This window comes from Gekko japonicus, unplaced genomic scaffold (assembly GCF_001447785.1).
Source record: "Gekko japonicus isolate JY-2015 unplaced genomic scaffold, Gekko_japonicus_V1.1 scaffold2602, whole genome shotgun sequence".
In the NCBI taxonomy this organism is placed as follows: domain Eukaryota; kingdom Metazoa; phylum Chordata; class Lepidosauria; order Squamata; family Gekkonidae; genus Gekko; species Gekko japonicus.
The window spans coordinates 84378-106068 of record NW_015168732.1 but is presented as its reverse complement, the minus strand read 5'-3'; the positions used below and the strand labels follow the sequence as shown (position 1 = coordinate 106068).

Genomic DNA, 21691 nt, shown 5'->3' with positions numbered 1-21691 from the left:
AAGGTCACAGGTGCGGGGAAGAGTCGGCTTCGCTTAGTCTATAATGAATTAGAGTGTGAGAAGAGCTTAATTGTTTATCTTTTAGGAACCGTTGATTCTCAGGCTATGGGCGCGAATATGAGAGTCCACCCGCGCGAGCGGGAACCATGTCCATTGGTTATTGCCAGTATGAATCTGCTTTATTATTCCTTGCCCCGACCGTTGTAGTTATTACAAACAGTGAACTTGTTCCTGCTTTATCATGGCTTAAATAAAATAATACTTTGCTACAAACGTGTATTTGATTGACAGCTGTTGGGATCGGACACTTCTTCTTCTTCTATAGCTTAGTAACAGATAAATAAAAATGCTAAATTTCTATCTAATACATTTAGTACCTGGTATTAGATGGTACACCTTGCAGCATAAGAGTCCAAGCTGTAGCCTAAAGCGTTCTATATGTAGCAGTCCATCAAAATGCAGCATATCATATCAAAGCATACTAGCATGGCACAAGCATAAAGTTAGCATTGCTTCTCTCTGGCCTATAGCCTTATTATAGTCTTTTGCCCTCTGGCATCAGGTGGTTTCTGGGATCCAATCAGGAATCTCCCTTGATGGAACCTTCCAGAAGATGTTAACATCCACTCCTTTCCCATCTGGTCACAAAACTGAGCACATGTTTTAATGATTACAAACAATACAGTTACCACATTCTTGAATCCAGCCTTAAAAAAGATAAGGTTTGTAACTTTAGGAAGGTCCAAACTATGGACACTTGCAAGCCAGAGCAGGCCAGCTAATAATCACATTACCTCTTGAGGGAAATTAGGGTGCTTTGCCTCCAACCTAAAGTGGCTCTCACCTAGCATCACTATCATTTTTATGGTCTTATTCCAAAAGGAGAGAGTATGCAAAATAGTGTAGAAGAAATATGTAAATTCAGACTGGATTATTCTTTCCCATAATCAGCCCTCTCTGTGTGTTATGGAAGGGGGGGAAGCAAAAGTATACCTTTGACAGAAATTTGTACTCAATGATAGCTGCGTGAAATCTTTCACTAGATCAACTTTGAAAAAGACCAGCAAGGTTTTTGAGTTTCCAAAAGTTCTCCCAGGATATTTTTTTTAAGGAAGAAGACAGGCACACAACATTTTTAATTACTCAAGGCCATACAGAGAACAATAATGAAGCTGGATACCTTTAGAATTTGCTGAAAATCACACCTGCCCTAACATTTTCCTGTATTCATAAACTACTTTTGTGTTCTAAATGTTACCCAAAGCTCTTCTACTAACCACGAATACCTTGAAATTGCTATGTAGACAAAAGTTACTGTCTGCAATTGTCTGCCTTTCTGTTGAATTATCCTGTTTTCCTGGAATACATATCCCAATTAAAAGTATCTTCTCCCTGGAATAGAGTCTACATTAACAAACAATTTAAGTATATGAAAAGTAACCTGATCCCTAGAGTATGTTCAGTGTAGAGTATGTAATTAGCTGAAAGGTACCATTTCTGCTGTTAGCAAGAATGCTTAGGCTTAATAAAAATTAAATACCAGTGTTGGCAAGACAGCTCCAGGCAACACACATATATTAATAAAATTACCATTGTCCATTGCTTTACATTACAAAAACTGGGACACAACTTGAAACTAGAAGACTGCTGAGTTGGCAATAAAACTACTTCCAGAAGAGCAACTGTGTTGACATCTATGGTGATCTTGCCCTCCTCCCTCCCTCATGCACAAGATTTCCTTTTTTTTTTTTCTTCTTTCTTGCTGAGCAGCCCCTATATCTATTTTCTTCTTGTTTCTCTCTGGCTGTCCTACCCAGTCACTTTAATATATCTGTTTTGATGCTGGTCAAGTCGAGGAAACTGTGGGAAGAGACATAATCACCTTCTTAACTTCTGAAATGGCACATGAGGAGCTTTTGAAAGTTCAAAATAAACAAAATGTTTTATTTAACTTAGAGGAGAAAAGGTCAGGTAGAATCAGGGGTAGGATGTATGAGGTGAACTGATAATAAAACTGAGGTAACCTTGTAGTTACACTAACTCCAGATAATTTGTTGCCAACAAGTAAGTGTTTCTGCTATTTAGAAAGGTCTTTTAAAACTTTGAGGAGAGAGATTTTCTTTTCAGTTACTGCTTAAACACTCAACATAGGTTTCTGAGTTTCACTGACTCTTAAGGTCTAGAAGGCAGGAACATACAACCAAGTTCCCCAAATCATTCTATATACACAGACCACGGATCACTCCTCGTTTAAGGCTATCTGCCTTTTCACTGGGTGGGGATTACTTCTCTTAACTAGAAGCTATTTCCCTTTTCAGTTTGAATGGGGACCTTCTTCGATCCTCTCACTCCTTTTGTGTCCTTCCCAGTCCACAGTCAGTGCTTAACTGTCTCTTCTTCAACTGTCAGTCCCCCCAACTGTCATCAACTATCATTTCTTAACTGATTCTCTCAAAAGAATTCCATTTGAACAGCCTGTCATTCAAAGGTTCTTAGACTCTGTTAAGCATTAACCCTTGACAGTCTGTCATACCATCTTTTAGCATTATTGGTAAAAAAAATAGTGAAGAGTTGAAATGACTACTGATGAAGGTTAAAGTAGAAATGACCAAAGCAGGATTACAGATGAACATCAAGACAAAAGCAAGCAGGGTACCTAATAGTAGTGGCACATAGTGGAATATTAACATCAGCCAGGGTTTCTGGCTTGTGGATCAGCGATGGCAGTTGTTCTCCCCAGAACTCGGGGGAGCAACTTGCACACCAGTGGTATGGAGGGGTGCTACCTCAAGTAGCACCCCCACGGAGCCTTTGTGATAGGCTCCAGGCCATAGGGCTTTTGAGGGACAGCCTCTTCGATGGCTAAATGCCAGAGAATTGAGGCTCCCCTCTGCCCTGACGGTCCTGCCACTGTGTGGCCCTCGGGCACAAGCTGATTTGACTGGGACAAGTGCTGGAGATGGAGCGGAATATTGATTACTGCGAGCGAGGTCAGAGAAATGACCGACAATGAACGTGAGTTCAAAATAAATGGAATATTTTAAAAGCGAATTCCCCCCGCAAAGAGGGACACCTCTTATGCGAACGGACAGATAAGCCTAACAAAGGGGCAGGGGGGAAAACAAGCAGCGATTTTGTTTTGAGAGACTTACTTGAGCGCTGACATTGAGGCAACGATTTTTTGAGCCCGTGAGAAGCGGTTTGGAATTGTAAACAATCGTATAAAATGCCGGCTTCGCAAAGAAAGTTTAAAACAAAACGGGTGGGTAGTCAGAGCCCAAAACCGGAAGAGGGAGCAGACGTCATGAAAATGTTAGCGGATATGCTCAAGCAACTCGATGGTATTAACCAGCAACTGACTTCCCTGAATCAAAACTTCGCATCCCAGCAGCTCCAACTGGCAGAAACGGCGAAGAAGGTGGAGCATACGACTGAGAGAATTAAAGAGATAGACACCACAAATAAGAAAATGAAGAAAAGAATGGGGGAAGTTGAAGCAAAACAAAACTATTGAAAACCGTTTGTTACAGCTACAAATGGAAAAAGCCAATATGATTCTCAGATTCCAGGGAATTCCTGAATCGGAAAAGGAGGATCTGAGGAAGTTGCTCAGTGAGATCATCGCCCCAGCAATAGGCTCAACAGCGGATGAAGTAGTAAAAGAGATGGAGACTGCTTATAGGGCATACTCCAATTATATTTTAAAAAATAGCCTGCCTGGAGACATTGTGGTCAGATTCTCAAGAAGACAGACAAGAGATTCTATTTTAAAAGCGACTTCAGCAACTCCACTGAAACTGGGGAATACAAACATTAAAACTTTAAAAGACATTCCATTTGAAATTCGCCAAAAGAGGAAAAGCTATAAGGACTTAATTTCTTTTCTTCAAACCAATGGAATTTCGTACAGGTGGACGATCCCAGAGGGTGTCATCTTTAAAATCAATGACAAAAGAGAAAAGATTGACTCCATTTTTAAAGCCAAAGAATTTTTGAGACGTCAGTTGGGACCGGAGGAAGAATCCACAGAGAAAGAATCAAAATCAAGTGACTCTGCTACCTCTGGAACAGATGAGGACTCTGCTGTAGAAACAGGTGCAGGTGCAATGAAAGTTACATATGATTTCAGAGGCAGAAAACCAAAGTAAAGGCAGAAGGACTCTGAAAATTGCCTTTTGAAGCAAATAACAAGAAGATGCTCAGAAAGTTCTCTCACAACAACTAACATACTAACATTGAAGCCAAGACAAACAAGAACTCTACAAGTACTTTTATTAATAACACTTAGATTAACACGGATATGATCTCCTCCTCTTGGGTTTTTAGTATAGTGTGGTTATCTATCCTTTATCCTTAGATGTAGTCCCCTTCCCTTATATTTTCTTTGTAGTTTTGTAGTCTTATATAAAAATAATAAAAAATATCCCTCCGGGTATTTAAAAAAAAACAAACATCAGCCAACTAAGTTGGTCGGTCTGAGGCTCTAGCTGGTTGTGGCTGGCGAAGACCACCAGGTGTGGTGATGCCCGGGCAGTGAATTCCAGTGCTCCTAGGGAGGGGAAAGTATAGTGGTGGGACCAGGTATGGAGTCAAGGGAAGAGGACGGAGAAGTAGAATAGCTCGGCCCCCTTCCAGCCTGTGTCCCATCCCAGAGGTTATATGCAGTGGGGCTAGGATAAATGACCCCCTTCTGAAATTGGCGTTGTGCAACGCCAGGTCTATAATCAATAAGACCATGGTCCTCCGGGACTTCCTGCTTGAGCAGAAGGTAGACCTGGTGTGCATGACCGAGACCTGGGTGCAAGACGGGGAGACAGTAGCTCTCTCCCAGCTAGCTCCTCCCAGGTTCTTGGTCCTTCACCAATCATGGACTAGGGGGCGGGGGAGTGGCCCTATTCATTCGGGAAGCTTACTCCTTCAGGGTGCTTCCGCCACCAAGGATCATGGGCATGCAGTGTGCCGGCCTGGTGTGAGAGGCTGGGGAGAGTTTAGCAATTTGGCTAGTCTACTGACCGGTCAATGCACTGGCCAATAGCTCGTCATCTCTGGTGGAGGCCATATCAGGCTGGGCACTGGAACACCCTAGATTGATAGTCCTGGGTGATTTCAATGTCCATGCTGATGACGTGACCTCTACGCAGGCAGCGGACCTAGTATCATCCACGGTGACACTGGGACTCTCCCAATATGTAATGACCCCCACTCACCGAGCTGAGCACACATTCGATTTGATCTTTGCAGCATGGATTAAAGTGGACCAGATCACTGCTCTGGTGGTGCCATGGTCGGACCACCTTGCCCTGAGGGCCCAACTGAATGTCCCACCCCAACTCTGTTTGGGGACTGAATGTCCCACCCCAACCCTGTTTGGGGGGAGCCCTTATTTTAGCTCACCCGCGGAGCCAAATGGACCCAATGCGGTTTCAGATGGCTCTTCAGGATCCAATGCCCCCTGGCGGCTCATTACATGAGCCAGTAGAGGACTGGCATAGCCAGCTCTCGAAGGCCATCGACAAGATCACTCCCCGGCATCCTCTGCACCCTCACTCTAAGCTTGCTCCCTGGTATACCCAGGAGTTGCGACTTATGAAACAAGGGCTAAGACAATTAGAGAGACAGTGGTGGTGCGCCCGCAATTAAGTCACAAGAGCATCTTATAGGACGATTATGAGATCCTACGAGATGGCAGTCAAAGCTGCGAAGAAGGAGTACTTCATGGTTACGATTGCGTCTGCGAGCTCACGTCCAGCCCAATTATATAGAACAATTCGGTCCATTACTATTCTGCCTCAGGGCAAGCCAAATGTTAGGGAATTGGATATCAGCTGTGAGGCTTTTGTGAGCTATTTTGCAGACAAAGTCTTGTCGCTCCGCCTTGACCTCACCACCAAATTTGAAACAGTGAGTGAGCTCAAGGCCCCTTGCACGTCTTCTAGTCGGGTTATGTATCATTTCAACCTGCTCAGCCTAGAGGAAGTTGACAAATTGCTTCTGACTGTACGCCCTACCACTTGCTCCCTAGATCCGTGCCTGTCGTGGCTGATTAAAGCTGGCCACACAGGGTTTCAAGGTGCCCTCAGGGAAATAGTCAATAAGTCCCTCTCGGAGGAACTGTTCCCAGGAGCGCTTAAGGAAGCAGTGGTACGTCCTCTCCTTAAAAAACCATCTCTGGATCCGGCTGAATTGGCAAACTATCTGCTGGTTTCCAACCCTGCCCTATCTGGGCAAGTTAATAGAGAGGGCTGTGGCGATGCAGCTTCAAAGCTTTTTGGATGATGCTTCCATTCTAGACCCCTTCCAGTCTGGCTTTTGCCCGGGTCACGGGATGAAGACGGCTCTGGTTGCCCTCACAGACCAAAGGCATCTGGATCGAGGCGGAGTGGCGGTGCTGTTGTTGTTGGAACTATTGGCTGTGTTCGACATGGTCGACCATTAGCTACTGGCCCACCACTTCGCTGGCATTGGGATTCAGGGGCCTGCCTTGCAATGGCTCGTCTCCTTTCTCCAAGGCCGTTCTCCAAGGCCGGGGACAAAGGGGGGCACTGGGGGAACACCTTTCCCGAAGGCACCCACTTGATTGTGGAGTGCCTCAGGGGGCGGTGTTGTCCCCAATGTTATTGAACATCTACATGTGCCCCCTTGTCCAGATTGCACGGAGACATGGGCCTGGGTGTCACCAGTACTCTAATGCCACCCAACTCTATCTGTTGTTCGGCGGCCGGTCCAACTCCAAACCAGAAGAACTTGACCGGGCGTTACAAGACAAGGCTGGCTGGCTTAGGCTGAGCCAGTTGAAACTGAACCCGACAAAGACAGAAGTCCTGTGCCTGAGTTGGGGCGGACCAAGGGTAGGGATCCCACTCCCGACCTTTGATGGGGCTCAGTTGGTGCCAGAGCCAGAGGTTAGGAGTTTGGGAGTGCTCCTGGATGCCTCCTTGACAATGGAGGCCCAGGTAGCAGCCACTGCCAAGTCGGCCTTTTATCATCTTTGGCTGATTAGACAGCTGGTTCCCTTCCTTGAATGCAATGATGGCAATGGTGATCCATGTGACGGTCACCTCGAGGTTGGACTACTGTAATGCTCTGTACATGGGGCTGTCCTTATCACAAATCCAGAAGCTACAGCTGGTGCAAAATGCTGCAGCCAGGCTGTTGGTGGGCCTCCCAATACGGGAGCACATTCAGCCTGTGCTGAAGACATTGCACTGGCTACCGATAGCATATTGAATTCCCTTTAAGGTGCTGGTTCTTACCTTTAAAACCCTTTATGGTCAGGGACCTACATACCTGAGGGTTCCCCAGAGAGCACTGCGATCAGGGTCTCAACACCGACTCACCCTTCCCAGACCAAAAAATGCCAGGCTAGCTACAACCAGGGCCAGGGCTTTCTTGGTGGTGGCTCCACTCTGGTGGAACGAGCTCCCGGAGGAGATCAGGGCCCTACGGGACATTATGCAATTCCACAAGGCCTGCAAGACAGAGCTGTTCTGCCAGGTGTTCAATTAGAAGCCACCCCGGGGGAGACTGTCCTGTCCCCTGAAATTCTTAAAGCAGCCTGAGTCACCCGTACAATATTACATCGAGATTGATCACTAGGATGGCTTGAAAGTCTGAGCGCCATTTGAAATATAATGTTAAATTGTTATCTGTTTAATGGTAATTGGATTATTATTGTTAGCACCTTTTAATGTTGTGATTGTTATATGGTTTTATGATTATTATACTATTTATTGTTTTTATGCTGTTGTAAGCCACCCTGAGCCAGCCATGGCTGGGAGGGCGGGATATAAATGTAATAAATAAATAAATAAATATAATGTAATAACTACTGAGGAATTACACAACTTCAAGGCTGATGATAAAGAAATTGAAATGGTTAAAGATTTTATATTCTTTATATTCCCTGGTCCAAACATCAACCAAAAGGGAGACTGCAACCAAGAAATCAAAAGGAGATGGGAAGGGCAACGATGAAGGAGCCAGAAAAGATGCCATGTGCCATGGCAACCAAGTTCAAGACAATTCATTCCCCATTGCTATGTATGGGTGTGAAAGTCAATCAATGAAGAATGTTGACAGGAAGAAACTCGATTCATTTGTGCCCATATATGCCCCAGAGAGCCCGAGGGATGTCCATTTAGCCTTGACCAGGACCAGGGCTCTCTCTGCCCTGGCCCCAGCCTGGTAAAAAATGCCCACGTAAAATCCACAAGGCTTATAAAATGGAGCTGTTCCACCAGGTTTTTAGTTGAGGCAGCAGGTGCCTATTTAAAGAGTGGGCCTCCCCTGCTGAAGACACCACTTCCATGTGCCCCGGATTAAACAAATTTAGAATCCAGCTGCACCAGTATCAGAGACTGTACAATAACTGAAGCAATCTATTTTTAAATTCTTTGTTTTAACATTTTAATGAGCTATTTATTATTGTGTTTTTGTGATGCCGCATGGGATCTACCCTGTGCCCATTCACAGGGAGGGTGGAATATAAATTTGAAAAATAAATAAATAAATAAATAAATATGGAGTTGGAAGAGACCTTTACAGATACCATGGACCACCAAAAAAATTCTAGATTAAATAAATCAAGCCTAAACTCTGTAGAAGCTAAAATGACTAAACTGAGGCTATCATATTTGGGTCCCATTATGAGAAGACAAGAGTCACTGGAAAAGACAGTAATGCTAAGGAAATCTGAAGGAGGAAGACCCAACATGAGAGGATTGACTCAATCAAGGAAGCCACAAAGGCCCTCAGTTTGCAAAGCCAGAGCAAGGCTGTTAATGATAGGACATTTTGGAGGTCACTAATTCATAGAGTCACCATAAGTCAGAAGCAATATGGCAACACTTAACACTCACACACTGCAGCACCTTAAAGGCAAACAAATTTATTGTGGCATCAGCTTTCAAAGACAAGGCCTGAGAGCTAGAAAAAGTACAGAGGAGGGCAACCAAGATGATTGGGGGTTGTAGCACCTTCTCTATGAGGAAAGGCTGAAGAGCCTGGGATTTATCAAGTTAGAAAAGAAATGACTAAGGGGGGACATGATAGAGGTTTATAAAATTATGCATGGTGTGGAGACAGTTGACAAAGAGAAAATTTTCTCCTCACAAAATACTAGAACATGTAGGTATCCAACGAACCTGATGGGCATTAGGTTCAGGACGGACAAAAGGAAATACCACTTTACACAGAGAGTGATTACAATGTGGAATTCGCTGCCAGAGGATGTAGTGATGGCCACATTAATAAACAGCTTTAAAGGGGGATTAGATGGATTCATGGAGAATAGGTCTATCAGTGGTTACTAGCCATGGTGACTGAAGGGAACCTCCACATTCAGAGGCACTAATCTTCTGAATCTCAGAGCCAGGAGGCAACATCAGGGGAAGGCCTTGGCCTCTATGCCCTGTTGTTGGCCACCCAGAGGAACTGGTTAGCCACTGTGTGAGACAGGATGCTGGACTAGATGGACCATTGGTCTGATCCAGCAGGGCTCTTCTTATGTTCTTATGTTCATTTCATTGAATGAATGGACTGGGCAGGACAGTGAAGATGCTGGCTATATATACACACAGGCCCAATACTAGTGGTAAATCTAGTTTTCAAGACAAAATTAAAAGAGAAACATGTTGGAGCACATCCAACCATCCTCCAAGATACCTTCGTCTAATTTAAGTGGCCCTTCCCTCAATGGAAGAACCTGTGACACAGTCCCACGCTAAACTGAGCTCCCACAGACTTTTAAAACAATGGTCCCTGCATCTCCTTTGTGTCTGTGAGGGAAGTTAGTTGGGCCAAAGGAACCTGGACCTGACTTGTTAAAAATGTTTTGTGCAGTGTAGCCCTTAGTGGATGTGTGTTTTGGGAAAGGTATAAGGATTTTGATTTATTTGAAATGGGACAAAAATAAGCAAAACATTTTTTAAAAATACTTCGACCCCACCGTTTGACCCTTGTTTTCAAGGTGGCTGGTAAGAGAGGGTCACAAAGAACTGCATCTGCAGATGCAATAAATGATGCACGCAGGTCAAGCACGGGGAACAATAAGTAGGATTTTCATCCATATTCGGATGAAGTGATAATGTCTAATTACTGTATTTTGTATCTAACAGGAGACATATTCAATATGTTCCAGAAAGAGTTCACATTGTGGTTACATTCGAACTTGTTCACAATGTTCACATTGCGGTTATGGAAGTTGTATGCTTAGAACGAAGCTTGGTCACAAAGGTATATTAGGCCTCATGTCAGATATATATTATGCTTCCAAAAGTCTTCCCCTGCATTCAGAAATGAGATTATTAAAGTGAGCCCGGTGATGTTCTGAAAAGTTCATTTATTTTCAGGATATTATTGACTGATGAAAGTTCCTTCTAATTAGCTTCCTTCCTCTTCTTCAAAGGTCACTTCATTTTCAATTTCAGCCCTGCTGTTACCTCCTCCTCCCTCAAGACAATGGAAGGGGGACCTGAGGACAGTTAGCTGCTATTTCTGTTAGTACAAATGTAGTGGCTCAGATCCCTTCCAACAATATGCAACCAGCACAAGATAACCCTTACCTTTCTCAGAAGAAAGCAAATCCGTTCAATATTTCTCAATCGCTCTCTCTGTCAAAGAAAAAAAAGGAGGGAAGGATGGGGAGATGGTATGGAATATTATAAACTCTTGCAAATAATGGAAACAGTTCACAAATTTAATTACTTCAGTTTAGGTTTCCTTCAACTTATTCTGGCTGAGTTTTGTTAGTAATGAATAGTGCCGCATTTGTATTCACTATTCCAGAAGTTACTAACCAGGGCTATTTTTTGGCAGGAACACACAGGAACGGAGTTCCGGCTGGGTCCCAAGTTGGCCACGCCCAGCAGAAACTCATTAGCATAATAGACCATACCCAACAGCAGACACTCATTAGGATTGGCTACATTAGTGGTGTGTGGCCTAACATGCAAAGGGTTCCTGCTACAAAAAAAGCCCTGGGTTTTGACAACAAACAAGGTAAACAGAATAAGAAGCAAATGGTGGGCGTGGCTGGATGACCACAGTTCTTGTAATGTGGGGGTGTGACCTAATATGCTAATGAGATGTGCACTCAGGGGTGTGGCCTAATATGCTAATGAGTTTCTGCTGTTGGGTGTGACCTATTATGCTAATGAGTTCCTGCTGGGCTTTTTCTACAAAAAAAGCCCTGTTACTAACCATTGGAGCAGATTCATTCCTACACATAGAAGTTTCATTAAAGCAATACTAAGCATTTCTATGGTGATTTCAAAAAGTGACAGATAAAAACTGTCACAGTAATCCTTGCAACCGTCCTCTACAGTAGATGCCCAAGAGACAAGACAGGGTCTGCTGCATGACACCCGGCGACCCCAAGGGCAAGGTCTGGAACATCAGTTCTAGCTTTATTAAAACACGATTGTGTATCTATGTGGGCCACACTAGATACATACAGGGCCATGTGAAATGAATGCAAAAAAAATCTATGTCAAGGTATTCAATCTGCAAGCAAACAAAACCAAACACCCAGCTTTTACTGTATCATAACAAAGAATGTTTTGGAACATGACTGGGAATCATTCCACTACCATTTATGTTCCTGTGTAAACCAGGATTGTTCAGGAAAGTATTTCTATAAAGGGAATAAGGATGTGGTATACCAGGGTCGCTATGGAGAGGTAGGCAATGGCAAACCACCTCTATTAGTCTCTAGCCTCAAAAACCCTATATGATCGCCATAAGTTGGTTGCAACTTGACGGCACTTTACATGCACACAGACAGGGTTCCCTTAATGCATTGCCCATAGGTACCATGATGCCCCAAAGCTCTTCAGAAAGTGAGTAGAGCCCCTGTGAACCTGGGCTTGTTATTGGCTGCCACTATTCAAATGAAAGGGTTTTGCATGGTTGCAATAGCAGCTGCAACCACTAGAGAATAAAGAGGACAAGTCAGCTTTATCTCACACATATTGAATAATGCACTTTCAGTCCACTTTTAATGCACTTTAGTGATCCCTATAAAGTTTAAAGGGACTGCACAGCTGTAGTCAGCTGTAGATTTTCACATTTTCTGCAAATCCCATTGAAAGGAACTACAGTCCCTTTCAATGGGCCTTGTGAGGCCACAAACCATGAGCTGATTCAGTTTGCAAAAGAACTTCCAGGTTCAGTTCGGTTTGTGGTTCAGCCACAAACCATGAACTGACATGAACCGCATTTTGCCGGTTCGTGCCCATTCCTAACCTTGACAGGCCAATGACCAGACTGCATAAGACAGCTTCATGTGTTCAATGTGGTTGCCATGTAATGCTTTTGTAGTCAATGAGAGATGCATTGCATTTGGCTCTACCGCTTGTGGCAGCTGTTTTGGATTTAGCTCCATCTCCTATGGCAACCATTTTAGGGTAGTACTCACTAACCCCTTTCCCTATCAAGTCTGAGGATGCCCCTTCCAGCAAACTCCAGCTGCATTTAGCAGACACTGCCACTTGCCTTGTGTGATTTTCATGTATTCATCTCACTACTTAGCTTGGTCCACTGGTTTTCAGAGATGCTGTGACCCCTTTCTCCTTCAGGTACCATTTAGATAAATGTGGATGTTACACCTCTTAAAAGGTAAAGGTTCCCTTGCTCGAAAGCCAGTCAAATCCGACTCTAGGGTTGCGGTGCTCATCTCCATTTCAAAGCCGAAGAGCCAGCGCTGTCCGAAGACGTTTCCGTGGTCATGTGGCCGGCATGACTAAACACCAAGGTGCACGGAACGCTGTTACCTTCCCACCGAAGTGGTCCCTATTTATCTACTTGCAATTTCTTGCTTTCGAACTGCTAGGTTGGCAGGAGCTGGAACTAGAGACAGGAGCTCACCCCGTCTTGCGGCACCCGGGTCTTGAACTGCTGAACTACTGACCTTCCACAGCCTGCAGTTCAGCGTCTTAACCACTTGAGCCACACCCATACAATATGCTGCATTTAGCAGACACTGCCACTTGCCTCGTGTGATCAGCTACTACATCAGGGTTGAATTCTTTCAATTTTGAAGCAAGTTTAATTTAATTTGCTACAACAACTATCTCCCACTTACACTAAGAGAGTTCTATCTGCATCTCTAGGCAAGATTGTACATGAACACCAAGCTATTATCAGCACTACTCTTGAGTGGTCAGCATGCACGGTAATGCAGCCTTGGAAAAGATAAATCCTTTCCTACAGAACTTGAAATGTTTAAAGGGGAAAATTACTTCCTAAGATGTTATGCTGGCTATAGTTAGGCATCAAGTGGGGTTTGAGTTCTGTGTTCCTGGAAACGACAGAGTGGTTATTACAAATGAGCAGGATCAAGCAGGTCAAAATCTACAAATCAGTCTGAGTCACACATTATTGCTTACTATGAGCCACATATGGACCATTTCACACAGCTATTTTTCCCTGACAGAATTATTTTTGAGCAGATGCTCTATGGCAGAGGCTTCAGCGAAGCCTGTATTTATGAATGGGTTGCTTACATTTATCCCCACTGAGCTACAGTCTCACCCACAGATATGCATACACAGTGGGGGAGGGGCCATAGCATAGTGGTAGAACATATGCTTTCAATGTAGACGGTTCTGTCCTTGTGATCTTCATTTAAAAGAATCTCCGGTACCATGGTGGATGGACCTTGGAGACCATGGAGAGCCACTGACACTTAGGATGTGTTCAGACGGCTCTTTAGATCCGCATGAGGCACGAGTACCTCACCCAGACATCAACATCTGGGAAACGTCCATCTTCTATGAGCATCCCGTTTTACTGCACTTCGGAGCCGTGCTAAAAAGGCACTAGTTAAAATCTGGAGTTTTCGGTTCCGACAGACCAATCGTGGACTTGCCCCTGTCTGATCGTTCCCGCGTTCCCTGACATCAGACCATCTCGAACAGGCGCCATTTTTTAAACAAATCTTGATTCTGCACATGCGCTGATCAACAAGGCTGCAATATTACGCCTATGCGCATGTGCAAAAAGTTTCTTTTTAAAACTCCACTGCACATGCCTCCTTCAGTGGATGTCATCTAGATAATCCACAGTGGAAGCAGCACACGGTAAGGCGATTCCCCCGGGGGATGTCTGGTCGTGTGAGGATGGATTTAAAAGACTGGGATCAAATTTGAGCCGGCATAATGGTGGGATTAGCTGCGCATCTGAATGCACCCTCAGAGTGCATCATGGCACAATTGCACCAATACCAGTATAGAGCAGTTTTATATATTCACTGATTCACCACCCCATGCCCACAAGCCCTGCCTTATTTTATTTGGTTCACAGTGGTAGGACAATGAGGACACAGACCGCCTTGAGAAATCATTAGAACTAATTCATACATCCAAAATGTATTTGTCACTCACATTATTACCCAGAAAAACACATTCTCATGACAGAGAGACAGAATAAATAGCTGATAGTTTCAGTGTGACCAGATGTGTACGGTATGCATTCAGTTTGCCTTGCAAGCAGAATACATTTTGGGTTGTGTGAATCAGCCCTTAGTTTCTGCTTTTCCATTCCATCATTTCTGAATCAGAAATAATTGTACAAAGGATTACCACATAATTTCTTCACATTAAAATTAGCTTCATGTCAGTTTTAGGCAACCCTACATCCTTATTTAAAAATCATATCTGGTATCTTAGCTTTTTAAAAAAATCAAAACACAGTTATTGCAAAATATCAGAACAGAACATACCGCATGTGCTGGGTTACACTGGTCTATGGGGCTCTTGAAGTCTGTCTTTAATTCATCAAATGCAATTATCTGCAAGAGAAATTTTTTTTTCAAACATTGCAAATTTAAGTTGTTCCACCATTATTGACCAACAAAATTCATTCTCTTATTTTTGAAGGAAACTTACTCCTATTTTACTATAATAAATTTTATATGGATTAGTTCCAGCACAGATGTGATCTCAACAAATTCATTTCACATAGCAGGATACTAAGCAAATAAAAAGGTGATAATGGCTGGTTGTCTCAAAATCCATATTTCAGGACCTACACTGAAGAAATCTTCTCCAACTACCAGTAATTGCATCTTACAGAAAAACTGTAGAAGACCACCTGTATTTATAGAGTAGCAGCAAATGGACTGTACCCGCTAAGGACCGTTCTATATTATGAATTTTTCCATCACTGAAGACTATCTTTTCCCCATTTGGCTGTAAACAGTAAGGGGTGGGAGGCCCATACAACACTTAATACAGATGCATACCCCTCATAAAAATCCACACAGAGAGGCCAGATCCTACTATATTTCTTCCCTCAAAATGTCCCATTCAGCAAAGGTCCCATTTACTTTTTGTTCCTTTGTGTTCAGCCTAATTCATTACTTCCTCTTCTCTATCAAACAGTTGATTGTGTTGGGACATTTATGACTAAGAGAGCAATCCTAAGCAGGTCTACTCTGAACTCTACTATGGTCTATTCAATAGGGCTTACTCCCAGGAAAGTGTTCTTAGGATTGTGCTGTCAATTATTAATTATTGCTTTCTGTTCTTTTGGGGAGATGGAGATTTAAATACTGCTTTTTACTCTAAAGCCAGCCAAAGTCATGGCTAATTTCTAAAATTATATTATAAATTATCATAACGGTACAATGTGTGCAAAACAGTATTTAAATACTGTCATAAACCCATCCTAGGTTTATGTGCGTTTACATGAGTGTAGCATGTTCATATGCATGTGCTCCTCTTCTTCGTGCCACCACCCCAAGTTAAATCCAGCCTCCCACATTATCAGTGACTTGGGGAACACTAGTAAAGGCTGCCTCTGAGCAAGTACAAAGAGCAGAGTTTACCAGTTACTTCAGCCCTTCCCCTGTGTATGTGTGTAAGCACATGTGAGAGACTAAGGCACCCAAGGAGGAGCTGGAAACACAGTCTACTCTCTTAAACAGGAAAATTTTATTGCTACAGGTTCAGCTAGAGCACAAAACAAGTGGAAATGGCTATCATGCCTACTGGTTTTACGGATCTAAGGAAAACACTAAGCTAAACTAAATAATACATAAGGTTTACCTCTAGAATCCCTCCCTGGATGTCTATGGAGCAAATGCAGATCCTTACTTTCACCTGCTTCATGTAGGGGAATCCACCTCCTAGGATTTGAACAATACTAACTGGATGCTATCCACCTTTTAAGCCTTCCTGCCTTACCCAATCCAGATTTACGGAGCTCACTCCAACTTGGGAAGGTGAACCTTGATTTTTCAATCAACCAAGGTTGCACGTTCTACAGATCTGAATACCCTGAACATGTTTTACAACATCTATCCACCTTGCCCTTCCTGGTATCTCTCTGTGGAAACAAATTTCTGCTCTTTCTGACCTCTTGGTGCATTTTATGGCTCTCTTCCCTGGGAACGCAAGCAGCTGTCAGGGTTCCAGGAAATTCCTGGTGAGTTTAAAATCAATTCAAGAATGTTGAAGAGAACAGAATATTAATCAAGCTAAGAGAAGAAAGGGGCAAAAATTTAAAGAGAATGTAGCCCTGGGAAGCTTCAATACCGTTTACACAGGGCAGTCTGACACTGTAGTTGAATCTTAAGGTTTAAAAAAAAATAACTTAGAAAAGGATGGGAAAACAACACGGAAAACACTAGAATGCAACAGGCTGACTTTGACATCACCTAGGGTTTTTCCCCTAAAAACTGAATAAACAGAATGAGCAATTGTAGACTATGTGGCTAGTGTAGAATCAATCTGTGTCATAAATTCTAATAGATATCAAAGCATTTTTATCTTTAAAAACCAATTTTCATTCTTTTTTCTGTGCATTTTTGCACATGGAAATTCTCATGCATTGACAAAACAGTGTTGCAAATTAACATAAGGAAATCGATGTAATTTTTTTACCCTGATGCGTACACTGAAATCTTGTTATTAATTCTAGCTTCCTAACAATATCGTTAGATAAAAATCTATACTTCTGCGTATGAAATTTTACACATACCTTTTTGTCTGAGTGTACAAAACAAATAATGATAGTATCTAAATGGTTTCAGACAGAAAGTCCAAAGAATGCACGCTAAAAGCCCTTTTCAATCATGCATAACATGGCTACTAACTGCACATATTAGGAGAACACACTACTCATGGTACTCCCAATATGGATGGTCACCAAGTTGTTTGAACATGGACAACACTTGCATTTACCATGAACATACAACCTTGGTAGGAACTGTGAAAAATCCAGTCATCAACATGTTTCAGAGTTGTACAAGCTTGGTAAGTACATGTGTTACCCATGTATATACACAACATGGCGACCACATGTATCAGGAGGCTCTACATGCAGTTGGTAAACTCCCAGTATGTACAACTGTAATGTTTGATCCCATGTATTAATTCACAATTTTAATACATATTTTGCTTTATAATTTGTACTCCTATTCAACAGTTTGATAGTTTCTCTCTGATGTAAAATAGTTGTTGCCTTCTTTATTTTGTTTTTATTTGAAATTCATCCCTTTATTTGTACTGTTTCATGTATCTCTTTCCATAAAAACGAAAGTGGTTAAAATAGCTTCTTTTGTTCTCAAAATGGGTCCTAAATACCTATTTGTTGGCCAGAGTGCCCATCAGACCTGCATTATATGTATTTCTGTATTACATGTAATTTGCTCCTCACATTTTACATTGATTTATGAACATAATACCATATTCTGAGGCAGTATACATTTCATCCAAACTCATTAGCTTCAAGTGCATGTCCACATAGAAAGAATTCCAGATTATGCATCCCTGTGACACACCGTTTAAAGATTCTAAAATGGCATTGTCTATTTCAACAGAGCAACAATTAAGATATTTATAGCTTACATGTTCTCCCAGACAATGACAGCTTTGAATACAAAAGGTAGCTTTGAATACGGAAGGTATTAGATGAGAAAGAGACTGGTTTTCACCCTATTTCTATTATTCTAGAAAAAATAAGAGGATTGGATTTTGTTTGATGCGGTTGGATAAACTGAGGAGTTGTGTTTTAGGGTTTTGTGCTACTGGGATCTGCAAGGAGTGTCTTTGTCTTGGATGTTTCATGTCATTAAACGCAAAAGATTCTAAAAGTAAGACTGAAGGGCTGAATCGCATGAAGGATTTCTGTGGACTGAAGGGGTGAAAAATTTGCCAACTCCCCCCTCCTATAGCAGACCTCCAACCCCTCCTCCTGCTGTTCCTGGGTATCCTTTGCCACACAGAAGCTGCATTTCAGGAGCATTTTGGACTACAACAGGAGGGGGGTGCAAGGAAATCGCATTCCACTAATGGTTGGAAACCCCTTCTATCTATAGAGTCCTCTGTGGGATCCAAACAATTTATTAAGCCACAGGTTTTTTAGATGAATAATTAAGATTTCAGGTGAATAATTTTTTAAAAAGGAAAATCGTCATTACAATAGATAGCTTAGAACAAGATTCCCTAACGTGACACATGAGCACCATGGAACCCACAGGTACTTCCCCAGATGCCTGCCAAGTATTTCAGGAAAGGGCCATTATGAAGGTAGGATCAGTGACTGGCTGCCTTCATGTAAATAAAGGGGCTTTTCACTTGGATCCTCCCCACTGCTCAATAGAGAGAGGTTTCCTAGATGGGATGCTTGTGTGTTTTATCTCCACCCCAGTCATCTTCTTTTGTGTGCATATGTTTTCTCATCCCTTTCCCCCACTTAGTAACCTTGTTTGTGTGTGTGTGTGTTATGCCCTTTTGGTAATTGTCATCTGCTTTATGTGTTTTATGCTTTCTTTCACCTCTTGGTCATCATCTTCTGTGTATTTGTGTTTATTTTCACCATCCTGCTTCCTCTTGAGTGTGTATATATGCTTGGCTTTGCCTCCTGTGGCAGCCATTTTGTAGTGGTCTAGGCTTGCCAAGCCCCTGCTGGGGGTGGGTAAATTCCTGCCCAGGAGGCCCGTTAACCGCTGCCGGCGGATCGGGCCCCAGGGGGAACTCCACCCCCTGCCAGAGGGCGTCCCCAGCGTGATGATATCACCCGGAGGTGACATCATCACGCTGGCCATGTTGTGGGGGGGACACTCTGTGAATCGAGGGAAAACTCTATGGGTTTTCCTCGAGTCACGGTGCCCTGCCCCCAACTTCCGGTGACGTCATCGTGGTGCGTACGCTGGGAGACTCCCAACAGAGCCAGGAATCCCCCCACTTTGCAGGTAAGTCGACTTGGCAACCCTATAATGGTCCCAGCTACTATGCCTCAAAATTCTAAAGGTGGCCACAGGCTTGAAAAGTTTGGGAAATGCTAGAACATCTAAGAATTAACTTAACATCTTATTCCCTTGGTTAATGGATGGCCTTTATAAGTTGTTGACACTAAAATCAAACTTGATCTTAAAAATGGTTGAGCTGTTTTTTTCACAAGAGGCAAAAAACAAGTTGACTCTGACTCCTCAACTCTAGAATGCTACAAAAGAGGATAGCTGGAAGTACCAGATGTGTTCCCCTTAAAAATATGTAAGAGTTTATGCAGCCATGCTGTTTTCATTTCATGCAGGGAATGTTCACAAGGGTGCCAATTACTGATGAATATAGGGTTGCCAGGTCCCTACCTGGCATCCAGTGGGGATCCGAAGCTCCGTCTCCGGGAGCTTCGTACACTATGATGACATCACCCGGAAGTGACATCATGATGCCAGGCACGCTGTCGAGGGATACTCTAGCATTCAGCTTCATGATTCCTGGATAGGCACTGGTGGCCAGATCCAGGCCAGTGGGTTGGGGGCCTCTAGAACGGGCAAACCCCCGCCCCCCCAGGGGATTTGGCAGCCCTAGCTGAATAGCATGGTGAATACTAGTCCATTCTGACTATGTTCTGATACCACTGTGATCCATCTGGTGTTTCATGATAAAAGATTTCAATCTGCACAACAAAGGTGAGTGTCAAAGCACTGTGCAAAGGAAGAGCTAATTATGGCAAGCTGTAAGTTAAGCACTAAGTAATATGGTTTGCTTACAATTATTATAATCAAGATATAGTATTTCCCTAGTTATTGTCCCCCATACTCAGAATTTGATTCTTTCCCAAAGTATTCTTCACACTTTTGTATATGATTCCTCTTTAATATTTTTTAAAAGACATTCTGCTCAGTATTAATGAGTGAACATAGAAAGATTCTGAATACATGATCAATACCAAAGTTTCCCTGTGCCTATAGAATTAGTAATCATTTTTGCCCACTACAGAAGTGTGACTCAGTAGTAACACTGAGACATAATGTATGAATATGGTAGACTTCAACTATGATTAGTTTGGGAAACCAGGATTCCTCTCACAATCATTTAAATGCTGGTATAATTTGCAAAGGAAGGTGGCCTCTCATCAGTTCTCAGTAGGATTCCCAGATCTGACTCAGGAAATATCTGAGAACTTTGGGGGTGGAGCCAGGAGACTTTTGTGATGTCATGTCCTGTGATGTCACTTCCAGGTCAAAAGTCAAGTGATGTCACTTCCCAGGTTTCACCCCCTTCCGATGAGAAGGCACTTTGTTCATGATGAAAAAATGTTTAGAACTGATTTGCAAGTCAATTTTCCAATCATCCAGTCTGGCAATGTGACTTAGAAACATTTTTCTTAATTGCTTACTACTCGATGCCAGGATGCAGCCTGGTCTTAGTGTCAGCAAGCAATATGTGTGTGAATAATATTCTCAGAGAAGAAATTGAACAAGAAAAGGTATTGGATGCTGTTTGCCACTATGCCACTTGCAAATGCAGGTCATTTTCCCTATGAGAATATACCCAGCATTGCAGTTAGACTCTTTTTTGTTCGTTTTTGTTTGTCAAAGCTTAAGCCACAGCTCATCAGATAGGTGTTCCAGAACCTGTGCATCAGCACAGGGCTTGGGCTTGCAGTCTGTGAAATAACTAAGTGCAAAAGAATGCCTCAAGGCATGTGTAAAGTGTTTTTTGCTCACTACTGAATAATGACAACTTGTCTTTGTTATATCTGTACTTAGGAATAAGGGGGGGCCACGGTGGTTCAGAGGTTAAGATGCTGAGTTGCAGACCGGGAGGTCTGTAGTTCGGCAGTTCAAGACCCAGGTGCTGCATGACGGAGTGAGCTCCCGTCTCTGTCCCAGCTCCTTCCAACCTAGCAGTTCGAAAGCAAGAAATTGCAAGTGGATAAATAGGTACGGCTTTCGTGGGAAAGTAACAGCCTTCCGTGCGCCTCGGCATTTAGTCATGCTGGCTACATGACCATGGAAATGTCTTCGGACCGCACTGGCTTCTATGGCTTGGAAACCGAGATGAGCACCGCCCCCTATGAACTGTTATTGGCCCTCCCCCTTGGTTTGAAGTTATGTGTGCATACACACACACACACACACACTTAATTATGAAATGTTTTAATATTTTGATGTTCACCACCTTGGGGACCCTTATTTCGGTGGAAAGGCAGCACAGAAATGTTTTTAATAAATAAAGGACCAGGAGAGAAACAGTCAGGAGAAACCACAGTGCAGTCTGTTTACCTGCTGGTATCAATGGGGGAGAAGAGAATGGTGTAAATTTCTTTGGGTCCCTGCTGGGGAGAAAAACAAGGTATAAATCAAGTAAGTTAGTTAATTAAAAGACGGAGAGAAGAATCTCTCGGGGGTGAGCCTTGTCAACCCTATATATTTGGTGCAAAATATTTGATACATAATTAC

At 42.9% G+C, this 21691-nt stretch overlaps 1 protein-coding gene across 1 annotated transcript in view; it reads right to left on the bottom strand.

Moving 5' to 3' along the window:
* The window catches only part of LOC107114165 (protein cornichon homolog 3), a 152923-nt gene that overhangs the window by 69773 nt on the left and 61459 nt on the right, over positions 1-21691 (bottom strand). The window contains exons 2-3 of the mRNA XM_015415602.1: positions 14720-14788; positions 10563-10610 (exon numbers count right to left, since the gene is read on the bottom strand). Coding sequence (XP_015271088.1) covers positions 10563-10610; positions 14720-14788 — 117 coding nt within the window. The remainder of the gene's footprint in view (positions 1-10562; positions 10611-14719; positions 14789-21691) is intronic.